General features: G+C 43.0%; 1 protein-coding gene across 1 annotated transcript in view; it reads left to right on the top strand.

Moving 5' to 3' along the window:
* Positions 1 to 16,447, top strand: part of fndc1 (fibronectin type III domain containing 1) — a 34,571-nt gene that overhangs the window by 1,282 nt on the left and 16,842 nt on the right. Inside the window, exons 2-9 of the mRNA XM_056428437.1 lie at positions 9,134 to 9,325; positions 10,669 to 10,737; positions 14,028 to 14,270; positions 14,469 to 14,567; positions 14,813 to 14,930; positions 15,047 to 15,234; positions 15,778 to 15,885; positions 16,207 to 16,395. Coding sequence (XP_056284412.1) covers positions 9,134 to 9,325; positions 10,669 to 10,737; positions 14,028 to 14,270; positions 14,469 to 14,567; positions 14,813 to 14,930; positions 15,047 to 15,234; positions 15,778 to 15,885; positions 16,207 to 16,395 — 1,206 coding nt within the window. The remainder of the gene's footprint in view (positions 1 to 9,133; positions 9,326 to 10,668; positions 10,738 to 14,027; positions 14,271 to 14,468; positions 14,568 to 14,812; positions 14,931 to 15,046; positions 15,235 to 15,777; positions 15,886 to 16,206; positions 16,396 to 16,447) is intronic.

Raw genomic sequence — 16,447 nt, forward strand, 5'->3', positions numbered from 1 at the left:
AGCAGCATGCTCTCTCTCTCGGCTGTTTTGACAGTAGTTTTTAAGTTCATTAACTTCCTCCGCTCACACGTCATCAACTTGTTAGTTTTTCTTTACAAAAGTGGATGTTCTTCCATGCAGCCACAGTCCACCAACTCGTGAGGGAAAAGAGGAATCATGTCCCAGTAACATGCTGGAATTCTGCAGGAGCTCCTGGTCACAGATCTTGGAGAAAACATTTAGGAGCTGGAACTTAAGACCTTTGCGTTGGGAAAATATGACGCGGATCAAATATTCCTCATATTTTCCACAACGCTGGGTTTGTTTGATCACCTGACTGACCCAGTGCACACACACACCTGCAACAGCTGCCTCTCAAACCTGCCAGCGATGGGATGTCGTACCACCTGGGCCATGAGCGCACCTGTCACAGCACGGTCGATGTCAGCATACCAAGTGTTGCGGGATGAACCGCATAAACCGCATGAATGTCAGTCTTCATCATGCAGCTTTTGATTGTTTGGAAGTTTGGTTCAAACTCCACCAAATGCGGCATTCATGTCACATCGATTGACAGAGGTGCTGCAAAGAATTCTGCAGCCCAGATAATTGATTGATCAATTCCCACGGTGATCAATGTTCTCACTAAAACTAAGAATGAGAGCATCACACCTGCACTAGCTGTCACTGGATTTCCACTGAAAACTGTTCAAGTGAATCACTTTTGAATGTTTCTCTTAACCCACAATAATACATGATTGGTGAACCAGCCCTTTTTAAACAACATCAAGTGTGGTTAATGGATTTCGTGACTCAGTCTTCAAAAGTAGAATGAAAGTATCAGAGCCTTGTTATCAAGCTCCTCTTTTATGGAACCAGCTTCCAATTTCAGTCCGGGAGGCAGACACAGTCACCTCGTTTAAGAGTAGACTTAAGACCTTCCTCTTTGACAGAGCTTATAGTTAGGGCTGAATCAGGTTTGCCCTGGTCCAGCCCCTTGATATGCTGCTATAGGCTTATAGCTGCCGGGGACGTTTTAGGATGCACTGAGTACCTATCTCCTTTTTTCTCTCCTTAAGGATGAATTTTCATCTCTCAATCACACGTTACTAACTCTGCTTTCTCCCGAAGTCCTTTTGACTTTACGTCTCATGGGGTCATCGGACCCTATGAGACGGCATAGATCCTATCTGCCTGATGGATCGTCTGGGTCGTGGAATTCCTGCTCATGACTACGCCACTGTCCTGTTGAGACTCCGCCCTCCTCCTCCCACCGCCATCTGCCTGATGGATCGTGGAGGTCTCCATCGTGGAATATGCCTACTATGAACTATTCATACACTCTGTCATATTCATTGAATGTATTTTAACTCTAAATCTGTCCTTCTGTACACATTACATCTATTGCATCTGTCCATCCTAGGAGAGGGATCCTCCTCTGTTGCTCTCCTCCAGGTTTCTTCCCTTTTTTTCCCCCTGAAGGGTTATTTGGGAGTTTTTCCTGGTCCGATGTGAGGTTTTGGGGCAGGGATGTCTATGTGTACAGATTGTAAAGCACTCCGAGACAAATTTGTAATTTGTGAAATTGGGCTATACAAATAAACTGAATTGAATTGAATTGTTCAAGGCAAGGAATCCCATAAGTCCCACTAAGCAACATGCATAGTAAAAGAAAAACGCTATTGTAAATTATTCTATTTTTGTTTGTGGACTTGGTTGAACTGAGATAATGTGTGTTTGTGTGTGTGTGTGTGTGTGTGTGTGTGAGACAGTGTACACAATGTTCATTGTTGAACATGACAGACCTGTTGTCTTAGTACTGTAGGAGTCCATTTCTGTCATTATCATGTTGGTGTGTGACATTTACAACAAATCTGGCTGATCAGAGGTGTGTGTGTGCGCGCGCATACATATGTGTATGATGTGGCTCTTTGCGGTGACACAGTAAAAAATGTGGCTCTTAGTCTCTGACTGGTTGGCCACCCCTGCCCTAAACATTCACACCTGGAAGCGACTCAACACATTTCACTTCTGCGGGCCACCGAGCAGCACGCTCTCTCTCTCGGCTGTTTTGACAGTAGTTTTTAAGTGAGAGGAAAGAGTTACTCATTAACTTCCTCCGCTCACACGTCATCAACTTGTTAGTTTAAAATTCTTTACAAAAGTGGATGAAATTGGGCACTTGGGAATATATGGACACCTGGGCAGAAACAGTTTATTTGGCAAATAAATAATGTCACTTCTTCCATGCAGCCACAGTCCACCAACTCCTGAGTGTGGAGGGTAATTGGGACAGAGAGTGAGGGGAAAAGAGGGAATCATGTCTTCGCAGGCCAGTGGAATTTAATTTCTCTGCTCCACTTAACATGCTGGAATTCTGCAGGAGCTCCTGGTCACAGATCTTGGAGAAAACATTTAGGAGCTGGAACTTAAGACCTTTGCGTTGGGAAAATATGACGCAGATCAAATATTCCTCATATTTTCCACAACGCTGGGTTTGTTTGATCACCTGACATGGCCTGACCCAGTGCCCCCCCCCACACACACACACCTGCAACTTGGCTGCCTCTCAAACCTGCCAGCGATGGCGTGTCTTGTGTCATGATGTCATCTCTGGTGCGGTTCCAGTTGTTTTAAACAAGTACCACCTGGGCCATGAGCGCACCTGTCACAGCACGGTCGATGTCAGCATACCAAGTGTTTGGCGGGATGACACAGCATAAACCAACAGCATGAGATGTCAGTCTTCATCATGCAGCTTTTTGATTGTTTGGGAAGTCTGTTGGTTCAAACTTTGGACCACCAACACTTGAATGGTCGGCTTCTGTTGGTGAATGTCACATGTAGTGGCGTCTATGTCGATGCACGGAACCGGACCAATTACTCACTTCAGGTTGTTGCTTTAAATAAAATATGCTCAGTCAAATTCCCTTTTTAATAGAACTTCACTCACAAGATTACAATCACAGTATCTAGTTTGACCGTCTCGTGATTGATGTGTGGTGTGTCTGCTGTATGACAATATTAATGACTGGGAAGAGTTTACTGAAGGTCGGAGGTCAGAGGCAGGCTGACAGAGGTGCTGCAAAGAATTCTGCAGCCCTGGCAAGCTCTGACAGCACCACCCAGATAACGTTATGTTCATTGAGGCAGCTCAAGTTAATTTTGATGTGTGATCAATTCCCACGTAGTTTCTTGGATCTGAGCAGCTATTGTCAAAAGAATAGTTCACCTTTTTGGGAAGTATTTACATTTTGGGAAGAATACATTTGTGCTGCTTCAATGGGCATCATTTCTTCTGCTGCCAGGGGCTGGAGAATTCTTTGTAGCACCTCTGTCACTCTGACCTCTGACCTTCAGTAAACTCTCCCCAGTGATCAATGTTGTCATAAAGCTGACACTCCAGAATGAGAGCATGACCATCGGCACACCAACACCAGACCGTCAAACTAGATACTGTCACAGCCACCGATGGTAATCTACAGAATAGGCTGTCGATGTGTTTTTATAGGAACTGTTTGTTGGATTTCCACTGAAAACTGTTCATAGTGAACTTTCACTTTTGAATGTTTCCAAGGCTTGAGCCCCACAATAATACATGAATAAATTATATATTTGGGTGAACCAGCCCTTTAAATATTGAATCGGGTCAAAATGACCCAAAGGCAACACAAGGGTTAAACAACATCAAGTGTGGTTAATGGATTTCGTGACTCAGTCTGACCAATCAAAAGTGAGTATGTTTGTTTCTCCATCGAACAGCAACTCACGATACAATATAAGACACAACATAAAGAGATAACAAAAGTATCAGACCTTGTTGATCCCTGCCTGGTGACTTTGGTCTTGTTTCTTGGAACTTACAGAATGGACAGTCTTAGCCTTGTTAATCCATCCATACAAACTTCCTTCAACACACACACACATTCACTGCTGATCCTGATGCTAGTTTGTGAAAGAAGACAGCTTTTAGGAGTTAATGTCAACCACAGTAGGGGTGAGCTGGAGGTCAGAGTTTGGGATTTGGTGTGTGAGGTGAGAAGGTGCTCGTGTATACGTGGAGCACATTGCAGGTGCATGAGCACAGTATTTTGTGGAGTTTTTTTTACCTCGAGGCTTACCTGCAAAATACTTTGTGACAAGCGGGTTGCTGTCACCAGTAGGTTTCTCCCCCCCTAAGCACCAATAAGGACTGAGCATCCAGAGGGATAGTTGGTAACTACTTTTATTGCCACCGCAGACTGTGTCTCTGCTCTCCACCCTGACTCCCACTCTTCTGTCCGTCCACCTCCTTTATGGAGACAGCCTCAGATACACAAACACATATCATCAGCTGGACTGATTACCAATCAGATTGGCAATCAGTCCAGCTGATGACAATCAGACACCGTTCCCTGAACCACACCCCCGCTCCACCCACTCAGCCGCCGAGCCTAAACACCCCCCGCTGCCACATACTTCTTGTACCAAAGTATACATGCACATACATGTGTGTGTGTCTGTCTGTCTGTCTGTCTCACTATCTCTTAAACACACACATTTTTTAATCAATAAAGCACAATGACCCTCAGGCTCTGCCCTGATTCTTTACATAAGTATTACTTTCCACTGTCTCACTCAATAACAATCTGTCCGTCTTTTAAAGTTATATTATTGCCCGGGTTTCCCGTGACAATGGTCTAAAACCAACCCTCCCTCAGAACGATTATGATGTTACAACAGCTCCGTTGCTTAATGGCTTCTAACACTGTTTATTCTTGGATGGCAATCATGCATCTGCTGTGCTCGAAGAAGTCTTGATTTAATCAGAAATATCTGGTTTACCCTTGGATCATACATTTCCAGAAAGGCCAAATCACAGAATGATGTCTGGACAGGGGAGCAGATCCTACCCTACGTAATTCATGGCATTATTGAAAACAGGCTAGAAGTGGTTGAAGTCTGTCCAGACTTGTGTCTATGCACTCAAAAAAACGATTCACGGCCTTCTTAGAGGGGACACATTTAAATATTGTTTGATACATTTAAATAAATCAATTACAAAAATAGATATTTATATTCAATGGGTGTAACCCAAAATGTAGGAATACTTTCATTTATTAGATTTATTTAGGTTAGATGGTGTGCATATCAACGCAAAATAAATGTGTTTAATTGGGGACTACCCTTTGCGCATGCGCCAGCTGAAAATCAGTTGTTTGCATGAGGTGAAGACGCTTTCAGGGCTGGTGTAGTGGCTAGCACTGTCGGCTCACAGCAAGAGGGCTGTGGGTTCAATTTCCAGTCGGGGTGGTCCTTCTGTGTGGAGTTTGCATGTTCTCCCCGTGGCAACGTGGGTTCTCTCCGGCTTCCTCCCACAGTCCAAAGACATGCAGCAGGTTATTTGGTGTCTAGATTGCCCGTAGGTGTGAATGTGAGTGTGAATGGTTGTCTGTCTCTATATCTGCCCTGGACTGGTGGCCTGTCCAGGTGACCCTGCCTTCGCCCAATATCAGCTGGGGTCGGTTCCAGCGCACCGTGACCATAATGAGGATAAGCGGTATGGAATAGAATATTTAATTTCCAATTCATATTTTGAGTTGGACAAACACAAATTAATTTAATTTAATGAATATCGTTATTTTATTTTAGATGTATTTGATACAAATGAGTTGGACGAACTTAATTACATTTTATTGCACTGATGTGCTAAATTTGAGTTGGAGTTGCATATAAATATTGGATGGAAAACCTGCCAACACTTTAATTGAGTTCATCCATTGAGTCATTTCTTTGAGTGTGGAGTCTGCCACTAACAGCTGATACAATTTACTCAACTGTAACCCTGCATTAATCAGGATATAATGAGGAGAGTTTTGTTTTGGGACTCTAAGTCTGTATCTCAGGGTCTGTGCTAACTGGACAGCAGCAACAGCAAGGAGACAAACCTTCTGCACTTAAAAGAGAGACAACAATGCAGGTCACTGAAGAGCTGCGACCGTCTGTAAACTGCAGCACAAAAGGACTGACCGAGATAGTTATTTGTAAAAGTAAAAAATTAAAGTGCAAATCCGGCTGGGCGCACACCTGCAGACAACAATATTTCAAAGCGATTAAGTCATTTTGTGATGACGCTAAGCTGAAACGGCTGCTCTAAACATTAGGGGAGCAGAGACAGAGAGTCATAGGGACCAGCTGTTTAGGATGCGGACAGACAACACTGACAATAATTTTGTAACAATGATCAATTACCAGCTTGCCAATAAACCCTTCACCACCATTAGCAGAACACTCTGCGCTTCCCATCTGCTCTTTGTAGCATTTTTCAGTTTATTCTTTGGTCCAAAACAATACCCTCAGCACTCTCATCAGCACACGTTCAGCTAAATAAAGGTGAATATTGGATTTACCTCCATCAAGAGGACATAAACAAGACTCTGCATGAATGCTAATGTTTTTTTATTTGCCATTATGTGTTAATAGTAGGGCTGGGCAACGATTACAATTTTTAATCGCGATTAATCGCATGATTTCCCTGATTAATCGCGATTAATCGCATTTGTATACGCAAAATCCAATAATTCATTCAAAAGTAGTGTATAGCGCACTTCTATTTGAAATGTTCTGCCATATGAATGAAAGTGCCATAACATGTGTTGTCCCTGTTAGAGTGAGACACCAGAAAACACTTTCAGTGCAGTTTGTCAATTCCTAGAACTTGACACTTATTTTAAATGTTCTGCCATATGAACTAAAGTGCCATAAAATCTGTCAGGACATTGTCAAATGCACTGTTATGCAGAGACACTGTGACAGAGCGCTGGAGACTGAAGCAGGGACATGATCAAAGGCAGTCGTCTCGCAGCAGCGATCATCTCTGGTGCTCTATCTGCTCAGTGTGGTGACTTTATTTGTTCATTCCACTGCTGTGCAACTTCAGTAAAGTGTCCCGCGCACGTTTCAGCATCATGTGTCTCCTCTGTTGTTTTCATCAGTCAGGTGAATGGCAGCGCATATCAATATTCAATAATGCACAGTCACATCTAGGTCATTTAGGTGATGTCAGTAGGGTGTCCAGATTTGAGTTTGTTGAGTTTGTGAAAGGAAAAGGGGGCTGGGGGGCTGAATTAAACATCTCTAAACTTCTCTGTTATGTGATATACGTGTAGGTGCCATAATTTCTAGACTGAAATAATATCGGCATTATAATTATTATAACTATGAGGATTTTCTAGTTGCCTATTTTGTGGAGCCCCCTCAGGACTTTGTGCCCTACGCACAGCGCGTAGTGCATTATGGGAGCGGCGACGCTGGTTGTAGTGTATAGCATGCCGCACAAACAACAATGAACTAGTGGAGGCGGCAAGGTGCTCCGTGTTGCCAGATTGGAGATGGTGAAGTATCGTACCAAAGGCTCAAAATGGTTGTATTTGGAGGATAATTATCGTGTATCTGGCAACCCTGAGATCGGTCGACCAATGACTGTCCTCTAAACCGTCAGAGCTCACGTAAGAAGGGAGATACCATTTCCAAAACTTGTCAGGGGTAAATACGAGTTTATGAAAACCCAGAGAAAAACAAATATCCGACGAAGCAAAATCCCGGACGTTTTGGAATCCCTGCCGGACGCATTTTTAGGGCTCAAAAGCAGGACATGTCCGGGGAAAACTGGACGTCTGGTCACCCGATGTCCAGTCGTCCCCAGTGAGAGCAACAGGGTGCACGTTGTGAAGCTGTCGCTTTGCAGTCCTCTCCTTTTCATACAACTCGTGTATTCTCCGTGTGATGTGTGTCTTGAGGGCGTCTCATACCTGCCGTCATTTGTTGAGATTATTTTTCCCCCACAAATACTCTGACTTTATGATGTTATGTCCATTGTTTTGTCGTCTGCATTGTTTATAGTCCTCTAGGTGTTATGTCTATGTATTGTCTTTTGTCTAAAAAAATTATTCTTAAAAAAATATATATATATTAAAAAAAAAAAAAAAACATGCGTTGCGCGATAAAATAATTGTCGGCGTTAATTAAGTGCTGCGTTAACGCACGATTAACGCGTTAACGTGCCCAGCCCTAGTTAATAGACAACAATTTTCTAACATGCTGCCTTTAATTAAGCACGAGCTATAAAATCTGTCTTGTATTGGCTGATTGGCATTGATGAGAAACATCCAATCAGATTCATGGTGTGCAGTTATTACTATCTGTCACTTAATCACGGTTACTCTTCGGCCCCCCTAACCTCCTCCTTGTGCCAGGCCTTTACACTGACTTAACGAAGATTTAATATTCATGTATATTATTAATTAATGCTATGAATTTGTTATCTCAGCAGAATCATTATGCAAGATTCTCTAACTGTATAACCATCTGCTAAAAGAGAGCAAGACAATGACATTCACATGTATTCATGTGGATTATGTGAGTCAGGGTTGTAAATAAGTATTAAGCACTTTTCTTTCTATGTTTTTACAAATGTCTCCTCACTTATGTTGAGTCAGCATCAATGCCAACTCTAATTTGTTTTTAATCTCAAGTGGTTGTGTTTAATTTCCCATGCTTGTACACAGTCCCATGTGGGAGCTTTTAGCAGCTTTTCTTAGTTAATACAAGCTGTATTCAAGCTCAATGCTTTACTTTATTCTCTCTTGGCCTGTTGGATAACTGTGCTGTCACCCCTCCATTGCATTAGCATGCCAACCCAAATCAAAGATCAAATAGGCAGTTATGTCCAAAACACAGTGGTGGTACCATGCTCTTTCTTTTGTTTAGTGTAGATCTAGCCAAGAGGGAGACTCAAGATAATCTATTGTCCTGAGCCTTCAGCTGTTCCATTAAATCCTGATTTTATTCAACCATCAAAACATTTTGACGTTTTACATGTAAGTTTATGCTTCATCAGAATCAGAAGTTACTTGAATTAAAGGCTAATAATGATACATACAGAGGACATTGTTGGTGAGATTGAACAAGAGGTTTAACAGCTAACTAGATGTTACTGTCCAATGCTGCACCACCCGCCATGACCAATTCCTTGTATGTGAAAACATACTTGGCAATAAAAGGTTCTGGTTCTGATTCTGATAAGCTTGAACATAGAACTGCATACTGCTGACAGATAACTGTTCACATACATTTTATACGGACTCAATCGATCCTGACGTAATTTGTTTTGCAGCAGAGAAGCCCCTACGGTCACCAAATGGGAAACAGACATCTGCGGATAAGGGCTTGAGAGAGAGCTGGGAACCATCCATTCATCTGGATGGAAGACCTGTGGACCGCTTCGTCATCAGCTCCAACAAACACACGAGGTCTCACCGCTTCACTAAAGGAAAGGACAGTCGCTCGCATCTACTGGGGGATGTAGGTAAGGCAGTAACATAGAGAAAGAAAAGACAGGGGGGGGGGGGGAGTCTCTGAGGATGTTTGAGATGGTGTGACGTGGCAGCTGATTAGTATGTTTCTTAGAGGCCTGAAGTCACACTGCAAATCCCCAATATGATTTAGAGGAAAACAAATGCATGGAGAGGCAAGAAAAGGTTTCACGTAAACTACGGAGTAACTTCAGATCCCTGAGTTCTGCACTTTCACAAAACAAGTGCCAAGACTAAGGAGGGGGATGAGCAAAGCTGTGTATAAAGCAGAGATGCCGGGAGGTAAAGAGTACACATGCATGTGTATGCACTATTTATTTGTATCAAAGGATTACTTCATCATTGGATGTGTCGTCATCCGAATTTGATATTCAGACAGAAAGAAAGGGCACTAGAGGGTGATGGTGTGCGTGACCGGCCGTCATCAGTCCGGCTCTGCAGACAGCGGTTATTTTAAGCATAAGAAGGACTTTATTTTTAGGTCTTAACGGCTCCTTCACTCCTAATCCTGCCTTGTAAAACACAAGTCAAGTCTTCTGTTTCTATAGAGTCTGCAGTGTTGACACAGTCTAGCCTGCTTTTGTCATTATTCCATTTTCCTCTGTCCTTGGCATCTTAAAGCCATACTTCATCAGCAGCTCAGAGTCTGCAGCCAACCCTTCTTTTCCACATCCAAACACAGCCCAGCTCCTTTAACCCAGTCCCCTCTGTTGTGGTCACTCGCTGTGTGTTCGACATGTGTATGTGTGTTGGTGATTGTGGTCGAGGATGGGCTGGATCCAAGAGTTGACTCATGCATTGTCTTGTGTGTCATTGCATTCTAATAAGCGTCGAGATACTTTCATGTTCATGTGTGTGTCGTCTTAGTTGTGTGTGTGTGTGTGTGTGTAGTCTAGTGTGTGCTGTGACTTTGTGGTCTCTCCATCTCTGGTTCAGTTTGTCATGACTCTCTTGCGACCGAGCAGCGTCTAATTGTTGCCTTCCCAGCATTCCTTGCAGATCGAGTGTAGTTCCCTCAGCAGCATGAGAGCAGCATCAGGAGTCATAAATAACGCCCTGCTGTTTTGCATCCCATGAATGTGACTGGCCATGCGCTGACATGACTTACCAGGAACCACATGGGGCGAGAAGGGGGACAGCTTTTCTCACTGAAATGAGGAACAAATAGTTACAGACATTTGAAGTTGACCACGAAAAAGAAAAAAGAACATTTTCACTTCAATATGTTGTCATCCGGTTATTCTGTAAATCTGAGTTTCTTTTTTCAAATGTGTATACTGTTGGCTTGCCAAGTTTCTGTACATCATTTAACATTTGCTTGTGTTTTATTTTCCAGACCCTGAATGGGTTAACCTGGATGGCTTTGCTGTGTTGGGCGGTGCGCCAGTCAGGAACTCATCAGCAGGTAAACTTGGTCTCAAGGCTTCAACCAACATTATATGGCAGCTGTGTGTCTCCGCTAACCGCCGTACTTATACAACTATGTCGTGGATCCTTTAAAAGTGGTTTGTTGTAATGATCTGTTGTCATCGTGGAGATAAAAGGAACTGCTGAATCTATGGGATGATTCCCAATGCAATGTCTTCAGGCTCACTTGTTCTGTCCTTTACACTCCGTGGCCCATGACTCATAAGTTCCCATCTATTTAGCTAGGTCCGTTTTTCTTACTGGTGATCCAAATTTGACTTTTAACAATTTCTGTCTTTGCCTTGAACATGGAAGGCAATTATCACATATTTATAGTGGCTTTCAACAGACTGTAAAATGAAGGGAAAAGAAGTTGCGGACAAAAAGTATGTCAACATCGTGTACTGTGTTGACATATCTATTTTATTTGACCTTCATTTGTTCATTAATTATTGGTTTAATTCTGTGTGGTGTAATTGTCATGGACATGTAAGCCTATGTCATGTAAACACTTACTAGACTATCACATGGCGACTCAAATAGACACTTGTGTTTGTACGGTTCCACATGGACAATTTAGTCTTCAAACCACTTGACTTGGCAAGTCCTTTTGCGGCGATGGGGGACATGACGATTACCCATCAAATTCCAGACTGAAAGAATCAGGACCAGCAATTGAACCCAGGAACTATCTTGCTGTCAGGCGACAGCGCTAACCACTGAACCACCGGGCCGCTCTGGATTTTCAGTTGTGTTTGTTTGAAGCAGAGCCTCTCTGGAGACGCAGCTAATCATATTTGTTACGTTTAACCTCAGTGAATGGATCCAAAGGCCTACTGTGTTCTGGCTGCTCTCATATTACCAAGGGACTTTATGTAAATGAATACGCTAGTTTCCACTTCCAGGGGTAACGTTTGAAATATGTTATTCTACATTATTCTAGCATTACAGTTATGCTTTAATAACGCCCAGTAAAAAATTGAGCTTAAGTTATCTAGCAAGCTACCAGCTAATGTTAATCCCTGTTAACTGACTGTTTGGATATATAGGCGACGTGCTACTGGCCTACTGCTACTGATGCGTTTTCCTATCCATCTGGATATATTTGGAATGTTACCCCTGCATGTGGAAACTATCTTATTCATTTACATAAAGACCCCATGTAATATGGGAACAGCCGAGTGCGCTCCCTATTGGGTACACAGAGACCGCCTGATACTGAGAAGGTGTGACCTCCATCTTCAAGCCCCTCCTGACTGCATTAGTTATTTACTGGTAGAAGTCAAGCTAATATGGCAGACATATTTATCATGGCATTTAGAAATGAGCAATTATATGCAGGAAACAATTAATAAAGGTTTGCATTTATTGTTTGTATACATTTACAACACACAACAACATAAAACCAATTTAACCAGTAAACACAAGCAACTGTTATGTATGATTTAACTTACTGCCTACCCAAAACCTTAACCCAAATTAAATTTTAGGTTAGCAAATTAGCCCAGTTAAAGAAATAAAGTTTGATTTTGAAGCTGGTGAAAAATCAAAGCTAAAGGAATAAAACTTCAGCATCTGCCTGAATACAGTGAGGGGGGTCTCCGCTGCAGCGGTGGTATGTCCGTCTGTCTGGAGGCCAGCCTCACAGCACCTCCGGCCATCGGGTTTCCAGGAAAAGAAAAAGGATTTGGCAAGTGCGATCAGTCCATGGTTAAGCGGTCTGCGGCATTGGCCCCCGGGGCCAACTATATGCACTGTGACAGCTTTCCAGAGAGACAAAAAGAGGAAGAAGAAAATAATGAAAAGGAGATATAGGCTGATTAAAACCAAATGTTTTCTAATTTTAAGTCGGATATTAAAAGAAGAGATGGTCAAACAGGTACAGTGGATATGAAAAAGAGGATTGGCCCATTTTATTGTTATTCTTTACAGTGTTTCCTCAGTCACACTAAAAGATATATATTTGACTGATAATAAAAGTAACACAAAGAATGCAAGTTCGGACAGTCGGGAAATACATAATTTAATTTGAAGAAACTAAAATTCAGGCGCAATCAAAACACTAAAGCAACTGAAAACAGTGATTTGATTTGTAGTAAGTAAACCAAATAAAACTGTCAACAACAGATGTGATCCTGTTAATTTTAACTGGTTTAACCATTATGATGGTGAATTTCATGCACTCAGGTTGAATCCAATGTCTTTAACAAACAGTTACAGGGACAGTTTGCTGTAACAGAGGAGAGGCACATACCGAACAGATTATCCATGGAACTTGTACAGGAGCGAAGAATCTTGGAGAGAAAAGCAACATCAGAGAGAGAGATAGTTGTTGCATTACCAAGCAGCCACTTGTCTAGATCCAAGGGGGAGAAATGCACTCAGATGTGCTGGCAGAAGAGACAGATGGATACAGAAAGAGATACTTCACAAGAAATAGGGAGAGCTCCCCTGGAGTTCTTCTCGTGTGCTTTCACACTCCTCTTCACATCCTCTTTGTGTCATGTTTGCATCCTTCACATAGACGAGTGCCATGGTGCAAGTCCACCAGCGCTAAACCCCCCCCCCCCCCTCTCTCCCTTTTTCAGCTGAAGAAAACTGTTTTGGGTGTGGTGTCCACTGTTGGAAAACCTTTCACAGTTGTTCGCAGAAAAGGAAAACCACATCAAGCCACTTTTTCTGTCCTTATAAACACTTTAAATTTTGACAAATCCACTTTCTTACATGAACTGACCGAGCAGTATTTCCCCAGCTGTGCATGCGTCTCTCCTGATGGGAAACTGGGCAGCTCCTTCTCATCTGACAGTGATTATGAGAAACAGATGAACGAAGGTTGGAGGGAGGAGAGGAAAGAAAGAAGAGGTTTTTTTGTTTCATGCCAATGCTATGCCTTAACACTGCAGCCAGATATGGGAGATTGTCTGGCTGTTTAAGTCAATGTCTGAGTCGTTATCCAGGATGGAGTCACTGTTAGGGTGGGATTGAAGCAGGAAGCAGGACACCAGCCGTTGGAGCAGATGACACAGTCCTGCGCCATGTCCCTTGTGTGAGAACTGAGCATGTAAACTGACACTGTTGGATGAACGTGACATGGAATTGTGTGTTTATCTGTGTGCAGATGTGTCTTGAGTTGAGCAATTATACTCAATGATTTTTCCATGGCAGTTTGTCTCAACAAGACCCCAAAGACAAATCCAGCACAGAGCACACACAGATTATGATTGAACTACAGGGTCATAAATGGAACATGAACTCTGACTTTTGCCCTCTGTTATCATCCACCACCAGGTCAAGTCAGGCCTTCACACACTGCTGTGAGACATCGGCCCTCAATACAGCGGGCCGCCAGGGGGAACAGAACAGCCCCGTTGAGAGTGTTTAATTCCAGGACACACAAGAGGGCCCCTCAGTCTTCCTCGGGTCCCAGGCAGCCTGAGAGAGCTTTGCCAGGTGCTCCTACTTTGAAAAGGAGACGCCAACACCACACCAAGCCTCAATCTGACCAGAGAATCCGAAAGACAGCAAAACAAAGTAAGAGGACTCACATTCTACACCATGAACCAACCAGATTGAAGCACGAAACTTTCCGTTTCAGTAAATCATGAGGCTGAAAGGATTCCAAACTTAATTTGGCAACATTTAAACTCAACATTCTCGAGCTAAATGTGTATATCGTTAGTGTCCATAGTGTAAATCCTGTCCGTACCTGATATCCCTTTCTATTCATAGCATCTGAGTCCGTTCATGTGGTGTCAATGCAGGCAGAGAAAGCCCCGGGCAGGAGCGCACCCGCCAACAGAGAAGTCGCAACAAAAAGAACTCCACCAGGTACCTGCAGGTTTACAGAGAATCACTGCACTCCTCTACACATTTATCTGCCTTATTTTCAATGATAAATATCATAAAATACTGTGTCGATTCCTGTGGAAGTGCATGATTTTTGTTTGTCACGTTGACACAAATGTGAGGCCGACCAATAACCCAATTGAATGACCTACGAGGACATTTTAATATTGGTTTGGAGCAAGACATTTTTTTCTTTACACCTTTGTCTGTGTTTTTCTGTTGTCCAGAGCCACCAGAGTACGAGCCCAAGGACATCAGTGTCCGGGTCATGTCTCCTCAGTCAGTCCTCATCTCATGGGTGGACCCTGCTGTGGAGAAGGGAAAAGTCGGCCCTGGGGTAATCAGGTGGGAATCTGGTGAAGTTTGGTCGAAGAAAGGGGATTAAAAAATAATATTGACTGAGTCAGAGAGAGCACTTGACCTGCCACTGGAGTAGAACATCCCTTTTTTTCTTCATCCAGATCCTACACAATTAAGTACAGGGAGAAAGGTGAATCAGCACGCTGGGAGTACAAGGACAGCAGCCAGAGGAGGATGATGATCGACACCCTGTCTGCTGACGGCATGTATGAGTTCTCTGTCAGAATCTCTCAGGGGGAAAATCACGGAAAGTGGAGCACTTCTGTCTTTCAAAGGACCCCTGAATCAGGTATGCACATGCGGCCACGGCCTTTAGAGAACTGCTTATAAACTATAATGTTGTATGTCAGTTTAGGAATGAGTTGTGAGTCAAAGTCCAGCATTTTCCATAAAATATACAAAGAAAAAAATGATATGTTGCATAACTGTCTGTTGGCTCTTGTCAACGTATTTCCTCAATACCACACTTCATCGCGTTCAATGCCTATTTGATATTTGATTCCAACTTTGGCTGCAGCTTCTGTCATGATTGCAGCTTCAAACCATGTCATAGCAGATCCTGAGCTGCGGTTAATTGGAATGTCATCATGGACTGCTTGACTCACAGTTTAGATATCAATCTGTAGTTCCATTCATAATCTCAAAGGAAGGTTCCTGCAGCAACATATGGCAACAGTACTTCTCTCAGTCAAAGCCTTCTGGCACTAACTTTTACATTCTTTAAGCAGCAATTTCCTAACCCTGTTCCCTCCATTCTGCTTCTGCTTTCTTTTCGGCTGCCCCTCCACTTCCTGCTATCTTGACATTCTCTTGTGGTTCCCTCACATGCTAGCACCATCTGGGCCACCAGAGAACTTTGAGGTCAAGTCACTACGAGGGAAAGGAACGGCTGTCATAGCAACATGGGATCCACCTGAAGAACCCAATGGGAAGATCAGAGGTCAGGCCGGAAAGAATACATTCATTTAGCAATTATAGCAATAAGGAATTTAGCAATTAAATAAGGAAACACAAGTCATTAGCGTTTCATTTATTTTCTCCCATAATAGTGCCCCTAAAATTAGTGATTGGTACTGTAATTAACTGGCACATGTAATAATAAACGCTGAATACTAAAAGCCTGGGTAATGTACAAGGAGCTGTGGTCACAGGACTACATGCATACCTATTGTTTTATGGGTTTGTTGGGGAAAGGGTCAATGTGTTCTCCTGATTGTTCACCTCTCTTCACAACAGTAATGTATGCTCTACCTACACACAGAGTACATCCTGTCTTATGCTCCTGCTATGAAGCCATTTGGAATGAAAAGTGTGACGTACCGTGGCAGCAGCAGCACCACCACGGTAGATGGTCTCACACCGGGAGAACGGTACATCTTCAAGATTAGAGCCACCAACAGGAGGGGCCAGGGACCACAGAGCAAGGTCCTCAGTGTTGTCATGCCAGGATGTAAGCAATTTGAATATCAACAGTATGTGTGAGCATGTTTGTTTTTTAAAAT

The sequence above is a fragment of the Pseudoliparis swirei genome, chromosome 12 (assembly GCF_029220125.1).
Source record: "Pseudoliparis swirei isolate HS2019 ecotype Mariana Trench chromosome 12, NWPU_hadal_v1, whole genome shotgun sequence".
NCBI classification, from domain to species: Eukaryota; Metazoa; Chordata; class Actinopteri; order Perciformes; family Liparidae; genus Pseudoliparis; species Pseudoliparis swirei.